The sequence below is a fragment of the Brassica rapa genome, chromosome A01 (genome assembly GCF_000309985.2).
Source record: "Brassica rapa cultivar Chiifu-401-42 chromosome A01, CAAS_Brap_v3.01, whole genome shotgun sequence".
In the NCBI taxonomy this organism is placed as follows: Eukaryota; Viridiplantae; Streptophyta; class Magnoliopsida; order Brassicales; family Brassicaceae; genus Brassica; species Brassica rapa.
The window spans coordinates 13012376-13028810 of NC_024795.2; the positions used below are offsets into that span (position 1 = coordinate 13012376).

Sequence of the window (16435 nt, forward strand, 5' to 3'; positions counted from 1 at the left end):
CTTCACAAAAGACAAAGCCATATTAAAACCCAATTGGTCTAAAGCTCTTGGGAGAGAAGAGATCTAAGAACAAATCTCATACATATTGTGGAAGTTTCTAAACACCCTTCTAATGAGCTTTGATAGTGCGGCTAGACACACCATGTAACAATTTCACAAACCCAAGAAAGCTAAGCTTTCCATCTGTATGTCTAAGCCAGTCGTGAAGCACTGCATGGACAGGTACAGAAGGACCAAGACCAAGTTCCTGAAGAAACAAGTTCAACCGATGAGTTAATAAGAACATTTTCAAAGATCTACTGCATTTTTTGTAATAAAAGGAACGGACCGAAGCGAGTTCATCTATCATGATGGGTCTGTTTCCTTCCTTTTCGAAAAGCTCATAAGCACAACGAGCGTGTTGTTCCCATCTATCAAGAGCTTCTAGCTGATGGACACTTAATGCCGCTGCGCAAAACTCTTCAAAGTCCATTCTTCTATATTGAAGAGCACTCAGCTACAGACAGTCCAAAAGATGCACTTCAATAATTGTGTGATTCCAAACATTAAAACTGTTCAGGTTAAGGATCTTACTTGTGCTAAGAATTCAGGTATACGTGAATCCTTCATTGCGTCTGTTGCCATTTTCATCAGAGCCTAACAAGGAGGGAGAGTTTGAGTTTGAGCCAGAGTCATGGTAATAAACTAAAAACACAGATGGAAGATAGATAAAGCTTACAGATTTGATGTTTTCTAGACTTATTGTTCCGTTCTTGCTAGGTTCTAGCAAAGCAAACTGCTCCCTCAGATAAAACAGTTCATCAACCGTAAGTGTTTTCGACAAGGCCTGCAAGAAAAATGGTGAATGGTAAGCAAAAAAAGAAAAAAGAGAAGCAACCATTTAAGTTAACAAACAGAAACTGACCCTTAATGCAGCTTTACGGAGAGACGATGATCTTAAATAAGCTCTCATGAGTTTGAAAACAAGAATATCCAATGGAAGCTTGGCGTCATTTGAGTCCTTTATCCATGGATGACCTGAAACAAATGTAAAATGATGATTACACAAGCTTCTCACAATCAAGCAACTTTTGCAAGTTACTTACTCAAGGCCTGAGCAGCTGTTAATCTTCTACGAGGGTCTTTGTTTAGCAACCGCTTCACAAAATCTCTTGCCTCTGAAGATAACAAAGGCCAGGGAGTGTCGTCGAAAGTGGGATCTGCTTTTAGAACAGCACGGAAGATTCCTGACTCTGTCCTAGCCCAAAACGGTCGGCTTCCACATAACAGAATATAGACAATCACACCAACACTCCAAATATCAGCTTCTGTGCTGTAAGATCTATGTAGAACCTCAGGTGCTACGTAGTAAGCACTGCCAACAATGTCGTTGAGCCTCTCATCTGCAAAATGGAATTGTGAAAGGGTATAATAAACAAATGTTGGTCGTCTAGATTGTGGAGGCAGGCTAAGTAGAAGACAACTATTTTTACCCGGTCTCACGTAATCTGACAAGCCAAAATCTATTGCCTTGAGTTGAGAGGTGTCTTCTTTTGAGGTATAAAGGAAGTTCTGATCCAAAAAGTTTTTAAGTAAACTTCAATGAAGATCAAAAGTAAAAGTGGGAAGGAAGTAAAGAGCATTTTAATCAATCACCTCGGGTTTGAGATCACGGTGGACAACACCTTGGAGATGACAAAAGGCAACGACATTCAATATCTGAATCATAACAGTCTTTGCATCCTCCTCTGTGTACTTCCCACCTCTGCACATAAACCACACCCCCAAGTTCAATACAAAATGATCCCAATATTACTTCTAAAGTGTAGAATCATCCATTTACCTAGAGAGTATTCTATCCAAAAGCTCTCCTCCTTCACATAGCCTGAAACCAACAAACCACTTTGTTAAAGAGACTCTCACTGGTTTTGGAATAAAGAGAGAGCTTACTCCATCACAATATAGACATTGTCATGATCCTCATAGGCATCATAGAAATGAGGAAGGTTGTTATGACCAGACAAAGCTCTCAATATCTTCACTTCCCTCCTCACATCTTCAATAGCAATAGCCGTAGTCATCTACACAAACAAAATCAAAAACAACCAAACAGAGAACATCATCAATCAGATCTCTGTAATAAATAAAAAAAAAAAAGAAGAAAAGAAGAAACCTTTGCTTTGGGAATAACCTTAACAGCCACTTGCAGTCCTTTGGAATCACCTTTCTTAAACTTGGCAGCGCAAGTGTACCCGAAATGCCCACGACCCACTTCCTCACCCACCTCGTACTTACTCGAGAACCCCTTCGAGAACCCGAAGCTTTTATCCAAACCCACCTCGGATTCGCCGCCGCCGCCTTCCGGGATGGCCTTCACGGAGCCGTGGCGTCTCGCGAGAACAGCTCTGATGTGTTTGGCCGGAGACGGAGGCGGAAAGGGCCGCTTGAAGAACCGCTTCGGCGTGGAGTTTCCGCTGGTCGCCGGAGTCTTCTTGGAGAAGAAGGAGTGAGCTGGGCTCGGGCTGAAGAAGGGGAAGAAGGGAGATTTCTTCCCCTCATTGTCGCCGTTAGGAGGAGGCTTTATGGATTCCGACGCCGGGAGAGGACTATTCTGGGCCGGAACTCGATCGGAGCTTGGAGGTTTCGAATGACAGAGGCCCATCACGAATCTCTCTCAACACAGGTCAAAATCTCAAGAGTAACATTTCGAAATTTGAAATCTTGAAAACCAGAAACTGAGCTTTTGTGTTTCTTAAAACTCTCTTTCTCGTTTTCGTCTTCTTTCTTTGGAAGGATCTCTCCTTTGTCGATGCCGAGATATTTGGATCCAAGAGAATAAGTTAACTAAACACATATACTACTACTACAAACCTTCGCTTTTATTTTATTTATTTACATTGAACCACTCTATTAATTTTAATTAACTTCATATCAGTATTCTACACACTTATTACATAATAAATACAGTATAGAAAAGACAAATACCAAACTAGTACTAGAAAATAGGAGAATTGGTGAAAATTATCCAAACAGTGTTAATAGTTTTACGGGGATGTATAATATTTTGAGTGATTTGTAATAATGAATTTATAAAATTTTGTTATTGTCAAAAAAAAAAAAAATGGTATTGTCTCAATCAAGAAAATAAAGTCTAACTAACTTCATTAAATACTATAGTTTTATTTGAATAAGTTATTTTGGAAGGGGATTTGCATTGGCCAGTTCAATGGACATTGACAGAATATTGTGATATTATTTATACGTACAGAGAGATGCATTTAAAATCCTCTGCCAAGTGCCAACTCTTGGATGTGCACAAGATTTTCTATCCGGATAGCCTTTTTTTGTGAGGCCGTTAAATCAATTTAACATTTGTAATTGCATATTATGAATTTAACGATTTTCAGCATAGCTTAAGTAGTTTCTTGGATTACTGAGAAAATATTAATAGTTTTAAATTTTTATTTTTTGGAAAGACCATTTCCATTTAAAACCAAAAAGCTAGCATTTTCATAGTTTTACTTTTACCACATAAAATATTTAAACAAATATGACTACATTATGATTTAAAACACTTGGTTAGAAAGACAAAAAAAAAGCTTGGATAGAAAAATCTGGTACTCATCTAACTCCAAAAATAATTCATATGCTAATCAACGATACCACATTAAATTCTTTTTTTTTGTCAACTACAAGTCATATATCTATTTTATTAGTTTTGAATATGGGGTATATCATACATTTGCATAACGATACTAGAAGCAACTTGAACATATAATCTTCTGATACATTTTGTTAAACACATTTATAAGAACCACTTATGAATACTGGGACCCATTAAGGTAGGTGGTGGTCCAGCTCGTTAAAGAATTAATAATCAAATAGATAAATATATACTATACTAAAAAGGGGATATAAGCCATGGAGAGGGTGTCTACATAGGATAGAAAAATCAACCAATCAGAGAACCCGAAATTGCCATGTCATCTCATTTATTTTTCGTAAAAAATAAAAAAAACAATGCGAAGGTGAGAATCGAACCCGGGTTGGTATGATATATATATAGGACAGTTACCACTAAGCCATTGACACTTTCTTGGACACATATAAAGAACCACTAAGTATATAATCACAAACTTTTATGTACATTTACAATAATATGAATTCAACTTTCAAGACTCCGATACTTTGTTTTGTAAAAAAAAAAAGTAAGTGGCTAAGTTAATATATTCTTAGAAAGTGTGAGAACGTTGACAAATATGAAAAAGCATAGATTTTTGTTTTCGTGACAAAGTTAAGAATTTTGTAAAAGTAAGTTTAACATATAAATTTTCGTGACAAATATGAAAAAGCATAGATTTTTGTAAAATTTTGACAAAACAACTCAAAACATACTTCTCTAATGTCTTAATAAAATATTATTTAAGGGTGTAATAATTAAATATATTAATTCAATAAATTTTGTAATTTATAGACAAAACAATAACACAACAAATTTTGAAACATTTGTTTAACCTATCGATTTTTTTTCATGAGAATCCAACTAAACAAGATAAAAAAAAATTAGATTTACAAATATTTAATTACCATTTTATTCAATTTTGATTAATTTCAAATTGTCATAATGTATCTTTTTGAAGTTACAAATATGAAAAAGCATAGATTTTTGTACAATTTGACAAAACAACTCAAAACATATTTTTCTAATGTCTTAATAAAATATTATTTAAGGATGCAATAATTAAATATATTAATTCAATAAATTTTATAATTTATAGACAAAACAATACCACAACAAATTTTGAAACATTTGTTTAACCAATCGATTTTTTTTTTCATGAGAATCCAACTAAACAATTAGATTTACAAATATTTAATTACCATTTTATTCAATTTTGATTCATTTCAAATTGTAATAATGTATCTTTTTGAAGTTACAAAAAAATAATGTTCTTTCTTTATTACACTAGCATTGTATATAGATTCTATATACACAAAATAAATATAATATAACAACATAAGCTTGCTTTCCCCGATTCATATGAAAACTTTTTAAGTTATCCACCAAAGCAAATTAATTAAATCAATGAAATTGTTAAAATACAGCAAATTAATATATAATTTTATTTTAAATTAAATTATTTAAAAAGTGTATTTTCGTTAAAACAAAATAATAAATAAGTAAAACTGATTTGATGGTAATTTTTATGATATATATATATATATATCAATTCTGTGAAAGAAATAGAAGCTTAATATGGAAAAAAATCTTAAATACAAAAACCTCTAAAAATTAACAAAAAAAACTAATAAATTAAACTATGATATCACTTAAAAGCTTCTTAGACCATATTAATAAAATATTTAAACGATAATTAGACAAATTTGATTTTTTTCCAGCAAAAAATTTATTATTAATTAACATCAGTTATTTCAAGATGTTTAAGAAATGGTGGACAAAAAAATAAGATGGACATTAATGATATATGAACTATGAATAGTACTTTGTGAAGCAGACTTAGATAACATATCTGCACATCCATTTCCAGTCCTTTTTGATGCTTAAATTCAATTTCTTCAGAGTAGTTATTCCACAAATAGATCGTATGAGATATTGTTTTGATATGTAGATTTGTTTTTTCAATGTTAAGAAGATTGATAACTGTAAAAATGTCTCTTTCGAATATGATATGTCTATAACTGAGTCCCCAACATGAGACAAGTTTGTTTAAAAAGTAAATAATTTTATTTTTCTTATATTATATAATCAATATATATTATTTACTGATAATAAAAATATAGTTATTCATCTATCACAAATATCTATGCAAATATGTGAATCAAGTACAACAATCAAACAACATAATGATTTCCACAAAAAAAAATTTAAAAAATATATTTATGTTATGAAGTCATATTTTATATTCTTTAAATAATGTAATACAATATTATACATTATTTTTTAGAATTGAGAAATACATATATCAGTTAGACAAATTAAGCGATAATTAGACAAATTTGATTTTTATTTTGTGAGTAAAAAGTTTATTATTAATTAGCATTACTTATTTCAAGATGTTTAAGAAATGATGGACAAAAAAATAGGATGGACATAAATGATATATGAACTATAAATAGTTTTTTGTAAAGCTCACTTAGATAACACATATGCACATCCATTTCCAGTCCTTTTTGATGCATAAATTCAATTTCTTCAGAGCAGTTATTCCACAAAGAGATCGTATGAGATATTGTTTTGATATTCAGATTTGTTTCTTGATTGTTAAGAAGACTGATAAGTGTAAAAATGTTTCATTCGAATATGATATGTCTATAACCGAGTCCCCAACATGAGACAAGTTTGTTAAAAAGTAAATAATTCCATTTTTCTTATATTATATAATAAATATATATTATTTACTGATAATAAAAATATAGTTATTCATCTATCACAAATATCTATGCAAATATGTGAATTAAGTACAACAATCAAACAACATAATGATTTTCACAAAGAAAATATAAAAAATATATTTATATTATGTGGTATTATTTTATATTCTTTAAATAATATAATACAATATTATACATTATTTTTTAGAATTGAAAAATACATATAATATCTTATCCGCGCGTAGCGCGGTTAAAAAATCTAGTCACAATACTAAAAGGGGAATATGGTGAATGGAGAGGGTGTCCACGTCCTCAAATTAATTCAGGCCAATAAAGAGATGACATATCAGCTTTAGTTCCACGTATTACACAAACAAATAGACAGAACATTTTTTTTTTGACATCTATATGCTTTGACTTCAGCTTCTTCGTTTTAATCGTTACCCTAATTCGCTTCTTCTTCTTAAATCAGTGTTCACCATCAATAAATGTCAAGAAAATCTTTTCATATTCTGAATCTATCCTGTAAAAATCTGCCATATCCTCCTCAGTTGCCGTAGATCCTGACGCTGGCAACGACACCCAACTTCATGTTCGATTTCTGCTCCAATGAAAAAAAACTAGAAAACCTTCACCGGAGTTTACCTCTTCCTCCCGCCGGCGTGTTGGCTCAATCAGGTTATGTACTTATCAGCTGCTCTTCGTCTTTATCCTCGAATAATGGTTCAACTCCAGAGTCCTTTAACGAGAGGTACTGTTAATCTTCAGTTGCTAAGCTTAACGTCCACAAAGTTTCATAAAAATGGTCAATGAAGCACTTTTTGGCTATAGGGGTTTTTGTTTTGAACACAAGGCTATAGGGTTTAAGATTTGATTAATATATATTGCAAAATCTGAACTTTAATTGGTTGAAGTGAATCTTGAACTGTGGAACTCTGGTTGTGTTTATTAAATTGTGCTGCCATCATTGTGATTTTCAGTGGCTTAAAGGGGCAGTCATCTTTCCTGGAATGCCTTCCTTCGATGGAGAAGGGTTTTGCTTAAAGACTTAAAGTCAGTGGAGCAGCTCTTACTGGAGACGAGGAGCATAATATCGATCCAAAGGTTTCATCTTTTTTTCTGTTCTCTGTTTCCTTCTTCACATGTCTCATCCTGTTTCTCGCTAGGCGATTGCAAGAGAGGTTTCAGCAGTGAATCGGCTTGGCATTGAGGTTATTCTCGGACACATTTTTGATCTTACTGCGATTGGGTAACTCTGTAACCATGGATTCATGAGTTATAAGTAGCTAGGTATTATGCGTTGAGCTCTTTCCTAGACATGTTGATTGAGAAAGTATGATTAGATGGAAATGTTTTGTACACTAAGTACAATAATAACTGTGTAGAAGTTACAAAATGTGTTCTCGATTTATATCTATCTGGTTAGTTCCCTATAATCCTTCCTTCCTAACAACAAAAATGCTCTGACACAGTCTTAACCACACTGATCTTTGATTTTAATCGATTTTGCAATCACCAAAAAAAATTAAAAGCTTATTTGCACATCATGTTATAAGCAACCACTGACTGATTCTTTGGTAACGCCAAATTAAAGCTTGCAAGTGTTGTAACATACGTGAAGTAGGATGTGATGTCTGGGTCATGGGCATTACAAGGTCATGTATGATGTCTTAATCTTCTCATACTTTTACAACAGGTTGCTATTGTTGTTGGAGGAGGAAATATATCTTTAGTGGATCCATCTGGGCTGGGTGCAGTGGCTTTGACCGTTCCTCTACTGATTGTATCGGGTATCAAATCCATTCTTGACTTTTTGGTGCCAGACGAATGTGTTTTTTTTTTCCATAGAGTTTCAACAGGGGTGATCATCATGAATTTTGAGTTCATCTCTTAGAAATCAGGTTCTCATCTTCTAGATTATACATCATTTATTTCATTCCAAGAGAGAGACATACTCTATATCTTATCTTTGTTTTGTGATTTTAATCATATAAGTTTTGGTTCAAATTGATGGTTTATACATTCAGCAAGTCTATTTGTTATAGTTTTAATAGTTTTTCTTCAAGTTAGTTGGTGCTTTCAATTGTTGCTTTACAATCTTAGGTCAAGGGTGTGTCTTAACTTTGATATTACTATGCTTTTCACCGCAAAGCTCCTGCAGCGCTTCGACCATCAAGTTATGTGTTTTGTATGTTTCAGGTCATGTGTTTACTGCAGGTAGTCGTCTACACAGCAGCATCTTGAATTGAGGTTTTGTCTCCTTCAGTTCTACCTGAGAAATCTGAAAACAAATCGGTTAGTGAAGAAGCTTCAAGTGTAAACTCTGCCAATATTACAGTAGTTTGTTTGATTTCAGACTGGTACTTTTAAGCTTCAAAGATTCATGGTATCGTAACAGATTGAATGCATGACGGTTTGTGTGTACGTTACTAAGATGAGAGATAAACAAATGAGCCATTCATTTATGTGAGTGTCAATCTCTTTTTATGAGATCTTCCAACAAATCATGGTACTTAATTTAGTTGCTTCTTACAAACAAATAGAAAGTAAACTATAAAAATGAATTTGTTTCAGAAATGACAACTTTGCATTAACTTAATACGGGTTGGAGCCGGATAGAGTTTGGCAGATTAATATTGCTGAAGTTTTTTCCCCACGTTTTAGGAGTTGTTGAATATTTGACAAACTTAAATGTGACAGTCTTTATGGGATATTAATATTATGTGCATTGCTAGCCAAATAAACTATGTTCTGGTTGCAGAAGTTATTCTTATCAATAGTGTTAAGAGTGTTAGTAAAGTTATGTGGTTAGTTACGACATCAATAATAACTTTCTAAGAAAAGATGTAGCAGCAGAAAATACAGAATAAAGCTAAGAGCTTGGCTTTCTGAATGTTTTCATTTATCATCTTCAAGCTAAAATTTCACAGCTGTTTGATTCTGTTACATAGTAATTTATTTACTCTTTAATCTGGGATAGAACATGCTTACCGGATGTTTGTTTGGTCGTTTTACTGGTCGTTCCACTATAAATTGGGAATAATGAGCCTGGAATAAAATAAGATTTTTTTTGGGTTTGCTAAGGATTATTTTAGATACAAGTTTATGTTGATTCTAAGGTATTTGCTGAATGCATTCAAATCAATAGTTAAATTTTAAAAATGCATATTGGTTGACTTTAAGATTAAAGAAAAGTTTGCATTATACATAAATTAAACCATATTTTCATACAGATTAATTGTATTTTAACTAAGACTTAATTAAAAAATTATTCAACATACTTACCAGCTTATATGTATTTTCTGATATTGAAAATAAATATAAATTGAATTTTAATAATTTCAAAATTGTAGTCACCAAAACAATAAAAAGTTTACGATTTTTTCTAATAATTTAAAATTTAAATAAAATTTATGGAAAAAACCCGGGCGTAGCCCGGAAAAATCTCTAGGACTACTATAGAAGTAGGTTTGCTCCTTCCTTAATTAACGCTATTGCCATTTGGATATTGTGGTGGGTACTTTGTGATGTGATGATTCCTGTAACTCAGTTTCGTTATGGCCTTACGGGTCAACTATTCTCACGTCACGTACAGCACACAGAACCTAAAATTTATAGTATATGCAACTGCTACTCGTAGAATTTGACGATCTAAATGTCAGCTACGTGTTGACAAAAAAAATGTAAGCTATGTTACTGGCGGAAAATTATTATTAAAATGCTTGAGGTTTCATATTCATTTCTTAATATTATAAAACAAAAAGAATATAGTAGAAACTCTATAAATCAATATTTTATAAATTAATAAATTTTTCTTGTTCCAAGTTCGATAAATTCAAAATATGATACAAATCGATAAAATAATAAGATAATAAAATTTTATAAAATTATATGTAAATACATAGTCCCATTAAAATTATGAAATAATAATTTATATGTATAAATTTTTTATATAAGTACAAACCATCCATTATATTGTTTGTTATATATTTACAACAGAATCATATTTATATTTTCTTAACATTTGATATATTATGATGAGATTCAGTAAAACTATATCTAAAACCAAATTTGAATTCTATGAAACATATTATTTCATACGCTCAGAGATTAATAACTCTATAAGTTAATAAAATACTAAAGTTCCAAAATTATTAGTTTATAGAGTTTTTACTGTACAACTAAATTTTGCTTAGATTGCTTGTTTGCACCCGACATTCTGAGAGGCCAATCCAAATTTCATACTAGCTATCATTTTTACCCACTTATATTCGTATTATTAGATTTTCAAATGCATGTACACCTAGTGGTAAACATATTCATGTGTATCAAATATCCATGTAGGATCGCTTAAAGAATATTGTTGAACATAGTTACATATTTTTCGTAGCTAACGAAAATCAAATTTGCTACATACTGAGAAGATCACAAAGTCAAGCTGACTAATCAGAGGCTTAACATCTCATGAACCTATTATGTAAAAAACATCTCATGCTGTTAGCAAAAAAAAAACATCTCATGCATGAACCTATCATTTATTTCTTTTTCATAAAAGAATTGGATCTAATAATATAAGAAAAAAAAAAACTATTTTCAAGAAAAATATGAATGGACTTAATTTTACTCTATAATTTTGTGCATCCTCCTTAAAAGATGGGATGATAAAATATACCTAGTCGACCAGAGATTCCGAAGTCAACTTCGAAAATCTTATGATATATGAATGGTGCAGGAAAATTATATATAAAGTGATATAGCATAATTTATCGCATGGTGCTCGACAATGATAAAATATGTCCACCCTTTAATGTTCTTCGTCCATGTTTCTACTCAACTCTTACACTTTTTCGTCTATTTTTTTGTTTTCCAACAACAAAAAGACTTTCAGTAGTTTCATAATCTTGAAATGTTTTCTTCAATACATCCAATTTCAGTTTAATACATAACAGTAGCCCTCATTTGAGCTTCAACATCGATTTTCTTGAACGTGATAGTACCATTACATCACTGATACACATGATATATATGTAAAATTTAAGACAGCGAATTTTTTTTGGCTAAAATATAGTGAATAATTGCATGGCCGCAATTTGTATTTGACAAGTATAACTATCAAATATGAACCACTAATTCGAGAACTTGAAGTCCTAATGACGACAATCATGGAGCTTAATGAAAATAACACATCTCTACTTTGCTCACCTATTTATGTTTTTGCCATTTGTACCCCCTGAGAGAGCTTTGGGGCATATGGTAGCAGTGACGCCTAAATTAAAGGATCTTTGGGGTCAATGATCCCAATGTTTTAATTGAAGGGTAGCTTCAGTCAAGTTAGCAAACACTTAATTGTTTAATGTTTATATTCTCAAAAGCAGTGATACTTGGAACACCACGATTTGGTCCCCCTTCAGAACCTAAAAGTCATTTCCAATATTGATTATTTTTCAGTATTCAATGTCACACACATATTTTTGTAGAACAATTTTAATCTTCAACCGTATTTCTCTGTTGGAGAAAGAAAAATACTTATAGCTGATTTGTAAGACGTTATTTGTTATTGCAATATCCTTAATTAGTCTGTCTAGTTGATCGGTTCACTGCCAACAAATCAGCTAATCATCTAATATTCTGCTAAGTATCTTTTTCTATTAGTGGCCAGAAGTCCAAATTGATTGAAAACTAAAATGATTTCTTAACTAGAAAATGATGATATATTATAATTTTTATAGCTTAGCAGATGCATCACGTTCAATTAATAGCAACTAGTTTATTAATCATCCCAATTAAACTTAAATTACAGAAAATCTGTGGAAAAGAGAGTACAGTACTTTAATCTTAACCAGAGGTTCTGTCACCACCAAAACCGGATTGCAAGAAACCGGTTTGGTCCAAATGAGACACATCTCCCCAAACTTGGATAGTCCATTTGTCTCCATCGAATAGACGAAACACATTGACCGAAGTGTTAAGAATCTTTTCAACTTTTCGTGCACTTGGACGAGCTCTTTCGTAGAGAGATCGGATCACACCTCCATGAGTCACTACCACCACTCTCTCACCTTCATAATCACCACAAGTTAAAACAAGATGAGCAATACTTAGAAGAACATGTGTTGAGTACTAATACGTACGGTTAAAAATATAGAAACCTTGATGTTTGTCGCCGATTCTCTGCAATGCAGATGTACATCTGTCGTAAAGCTTGTCGAGACTTTCTCCTCCACCCTAAATGACCAAAAAAAAATTAGCATGATTCATCCATATAGTAAGTAAGCTTCTTGTTTAGCTTACTGGAATATCAACGTCAGTGCGGTTAGATGAGAAGGCTTTGTAAGCTTCTGGACGAAGTTTGGAAGCTTCTTGATACACAAGACCTTGCATATCCCCTAAATGTCTCTCCCGCAAAGCAGGATCAGTAAGTACCTACATAACAATTTAAACACATTTGAAACCTCTAATAAAAAAAAAAAAAAAAAAGAGAGCATAAAGGTGGAGACTTTAGGAAGAGATGCATCAAAAGGAAGTGAGGTTATAATACCTCAAGGTTGCCGCATTTAGCAGCAATAATCTGAGCAGTCTCAAAGGCTCTCTTCAAGTCAGAAGAGTAGACATAAGATACCTTAGGCTCCTTTGATAACCTTTCAGCAACCTTAAAAATTTTCAAAAGGCATCATCATCATCATTACATCAACAATCAAAAGACAAAAAAGTCGCATACTTTGTCTGCTTGTTGTCTTCCTGCATCGTTTAGTTCCACATCCAAATGACCCTGAAACAACACAACAGAACCAGATTCTTACTAGATCTCTAATCAATCAAGATTCAATCACATTACCTGGATCTTTCTCTCGGCATTCCAAGATGTTTCTCCATGACGTACAACAACGATCTCAGCATAACCCTCACCAACGGAACTGCGAAGATAACACAGCACAACAGATCATAAGATTACACACATGTTCGAATGTGAGAACGAGAAGCATACTCTTCTTCCGCCATGGATGGGAGAGATTGCTCAAAATCGGTCAATGGCTTTCGATTAGATCCGGAGTCGAAATTTGATCATCATTTCATTTCATTTCAGCCCATTGGATATCCACTGATGGGCCTAATCTTCTAGCCCATTTCATTTAAGCTAAAAGTTGATGATTATCTCTATTAGCCCTCCCTCACTTTTATTAAATTCAACTCAAATATTCCACTCAATATCCCCTATATATTAATTGAGGATCTTTTAAAAAATTATAACCTGAATTTTGTAAGAATTAAAAAAAGCCCCAATCCTATGTGGCAGTTAAATAGAGCTTAAAATTGCTTACGTGGCGTGTTTTTAAGAAGTATCGTTGGAGCATAGTCTAAAAATAATTGTCCTAGCAAAATACAAGTTTTAATTATACGGACAGTCATGTATTTTATGGTTAAAATCATAATGTTAAATACAATAGAGCGAACGACGCCGGTTCAGTTGAAGTCGTAGTCTATGGAGCTTTGGTCGTAGAAATAGGTGCTGCTGTTGTTCTGCTTATGTTCGCCATTGTTGTGGGTTATGCTTTGGTCGTAGAAATAGGTCCTGCTGTGTGTCTGTTCGCCAACCGCCATTGTTGTGTGTCTGTTCGCAATTTAGTTCGAGTCGTAGTCTATGGAGCTTATGGTTAAAATCTGTTCGCCAAGTCTGTGTCTCTGTTATTTCCGATGGAGCTTATGTAAAGTGTCGTATGGTTAAAATATGTTCGCAATTTAGTATGTGTCTTATAGTTATTAGTAGTCCTTTTAAAGTTGTGAAAACAATTCATATTATGAGAAAAACAGTTCAATGCTTTCACTATTTACATATACAAGAAATGTATATGCGGGCTTTACGTGTTTGATATAAATATGTTTATGTCAATATAACTTCTTTAAAGTATTTTCATAGTGCTGGCATGGTCGCCCGTTCAGTTCAAGTCGTATTCGATGGAATCTTTTTGTGCTGTTGTTCTGCTTCTCTACTAACTCAACATGTCTGTTCGTCATTGCTGTTTGAATGTTTTTTTCGAAGGAGCTTTTTTTTAAATGAAGTTTATCCCGTGCAAAGTGTATCTATATACGGTATTTATGTGTTTCATGTCGATATGGCAAATTTAAAGTATGCTTATACATTGCATCGGGTCCAAATCCGATACCCTTAATCAGACCGGGTTATAATATTAAAGTTCTCAGGACCATTGATAACAAAACTAATACAGACGGTTGAAGCAATATATAATTATGATTTATTATTTAACGGTTGAAGCTTTGGTCGTATTTGAATGAGTTTATTAAATATACAATATATTTTCCTTGCTCATCAATTCAGCATCCAAAGTTTGTATCCTAATTAATGTCAAGTTAGATAAGGAAGATTGATGAATGTTGTGATGTTAATATGAGAAATCAAAAGTACAACTTTCCGTATGAGAGGTAGAAAATCTTAAGGGGATTATTGTGCCTTCGTAAGCAAGCGTGTATCTTAAAAATAAGTTAAATCTAATCTATTAAAACAGAAGTATATTATAGAAATAACCCTGAGTTTTTCACTATATTTACCAACCCATGCCACTGAGTTAATTTTTCCTTTTTAAAATAACCTAAATCAGAATAAAATCAAGCCGTCGAGCCACTATGTTTTGATCTATTAAATACAAACTTATATTGTACACATAAATTTCGTGGAAGCTAATAACTACTTTCCATATATTCACTTTTCGAAATTACTCCTAAATATGCTTACACTTTTCTAACGTGAATCAATATAAGGAATATGCTCAGTAAAATTTTCAACATTGCAATATTTTAACCTCAAATTACGGTACAAATAAAATATTGCCATATCATTAGTTAAATTTCAAAATATCTAAACAAGATTTTAGGAATGTTGCAAAAAATATCGCAGATATACCCTACCTATAATCTTTCCATATCTAACTATTAAATTCAAAAATAAGAGTTAACCGTTTTTTTCAAAAAAAATAAAAATGAGAGTTAACCTACATCGTTTCACCATGTCAATATATACAGTATAACTTCTTTAAATTAATAATCTATAAATTAATATACACTAAAAATCTCTATAAAATAATATAATGTTATAGTCACAAATTGAATTTTTGGTTTAATTAGTATATCGATAAATTAATATCTCTATAAATTAACAAAAAAATTATAGTTTTGGTATAGTCCCAACATTATTAATTTATAGAGATTTTACTGTATAGCTATTCCAGTTACGTACTTCCCATTCATAATCTGAAATCGCAAAATAATGTCGCTTACTAAAAATTTACACCTCTTAACGATGTTAAACCCTACAAGACTTGATGGGAGTACACATGAAGTTACTTCATTCGTGAAATCAGAACACCGGTTGGGGGAGAGTCTCTTGAGTGCATTCTTGAAATCAGAACACCGGTTATGGGGAGAGTCTCTTTTGAAAGAAATATCCTAATATTCCTCAACATAAATTTTTTAAAAAATCTTAAAATATATAGATAGTTATATAAATCTCTCTATTAAGTGGGTTTACATATTATTTAAGCCTAAACTATTTAATATTTTTTTCAATCATTTATCATTCTCAAATTACAAGCCAAAATAAGTAATCCTCTTAAAACCTAATTTATTAGTGTAGATGATTATTTTAAATATTAAAAAAAATAAAATAAAATTTCTACATACTAATTATGTAGTGATAATAATTTAAAATTTAACTATACATGAAAGTACCAAATTTATTAATATAGAAATTATTGATACAAATAATATTCAAAATGTAATATATTCTCTGATCCAAAACTCCATCTTAAAACTAATATAATCCCCTATATATTATTTGAGAAGCATTACAACATTTTTTTGTAGCCACATGTCATCACTAGAATGATTCTTAGAATCCTTAGAGAAATATGTTGGTCCATCTAAATATATAATAATTTTTTTATTAAACTAACCATAAATACATTATTAATGTGCTTCATTATTTTCATAAATAAAATTACGGAATTACCTAATATGGCTAAAGTATATATGATAATTAATGACTTTGAAT

At 32.0% G+C, this 16435-nt stretch overlaps 2 protein-coding genes and 1 long non-coding RNA gene across 6 annotated transcripts; 1 reads left to right on the forward strand and 2 right to left on the reverse strand.

Annotated features, from left to right (window-relative positions):
• Window position 1: 1 nt before the first annotated feature.
• Window positions 2-3014, reverse strand: LOC103828111 (CDPK-related kinase 5). 3 transcript variants are annotated; one of them, XM_018655714.2, is made up of 11 exons: window positions 2171-3010; window positions 1930-2060; window positions 1823-1864; window positions 1636-1744; window positions 1473-1551; window positions 1086-1382; window positions 905-1017; window positions 719-826; window positions 574-636; window positions 329-496; window positions 2-247 (listed from the first exon to the last, which is right to left on the reverse strand). In XM_018655714.2, exons 1-11 carry the CDS (start codon window positions 2639-2641, stop codon window positions 110-112), a joined length of 1719 nt encoding a protein of 572 aa, XP_018511230.1. In that variant the 5' UTR covers window positions 2642-3010; the 3' UTR covers window positions 2-109. The 3 variants fall into 3 exon arrangements, with proteins under 3 accessions (XP_018511230.1, XP_009101966.1, XP_009101959.1); XM_009103718.3 differs by having other exon boundaries at window positions 2153-2641; XM_009103711.3 differs by having other exon boundaries at window positions 1086-1551; window positions 2153-3014.
• A 3462-nt stretch (window positions 3015-6476) lies between these two features.
• On the forward strand, window positions 6477-10966 carry LOC103828099. Of its 2 annotated transcripts, XR_004450084.1 has the most exons (3): window positions 6477-7123; window positions 7353-7476; window positions 7539-10966. It is a non-coding gene; the product is annotated as an uncharacterized LOC103828099 (long non-coding RNA). The 2 variants fall into 2 exon arrangements; XR_004450083.1 differs by having other exon boundaries at window positions 7353-10966.
• Window positions 10967-12069: 1103 nt separating this feature from the next.
• LOC103828089 (phosphoglycerate mutase-like protein 4) lies at window positions 12070-13504 on the reverse strand. Its single transcript, XM_009103688.3, has 7 exons — window positions 13358-13504; window positions 13208-13286; window positions 13091-13141; window positions 12911-13021; window positions 12664-12795; window positions 12522-12597; window positions 12070-12431 (listed from the first exon to the last, which is right to left on the reverse strand). The coding sequence occupies exons 1-7, from the start codon at window positions 13369-13371 to the stop codon at window positions 12208-12210; spliced, it is 687 nt and encodes a 228-aa protein (XP_009101936.1). The 5' UTR covers window positions 13372-13504; the 3' UTR covers window positions 12070-12207.
• Between the last annotated feature and the right edge of the window lie 2931 nt (window positions 13505-16435).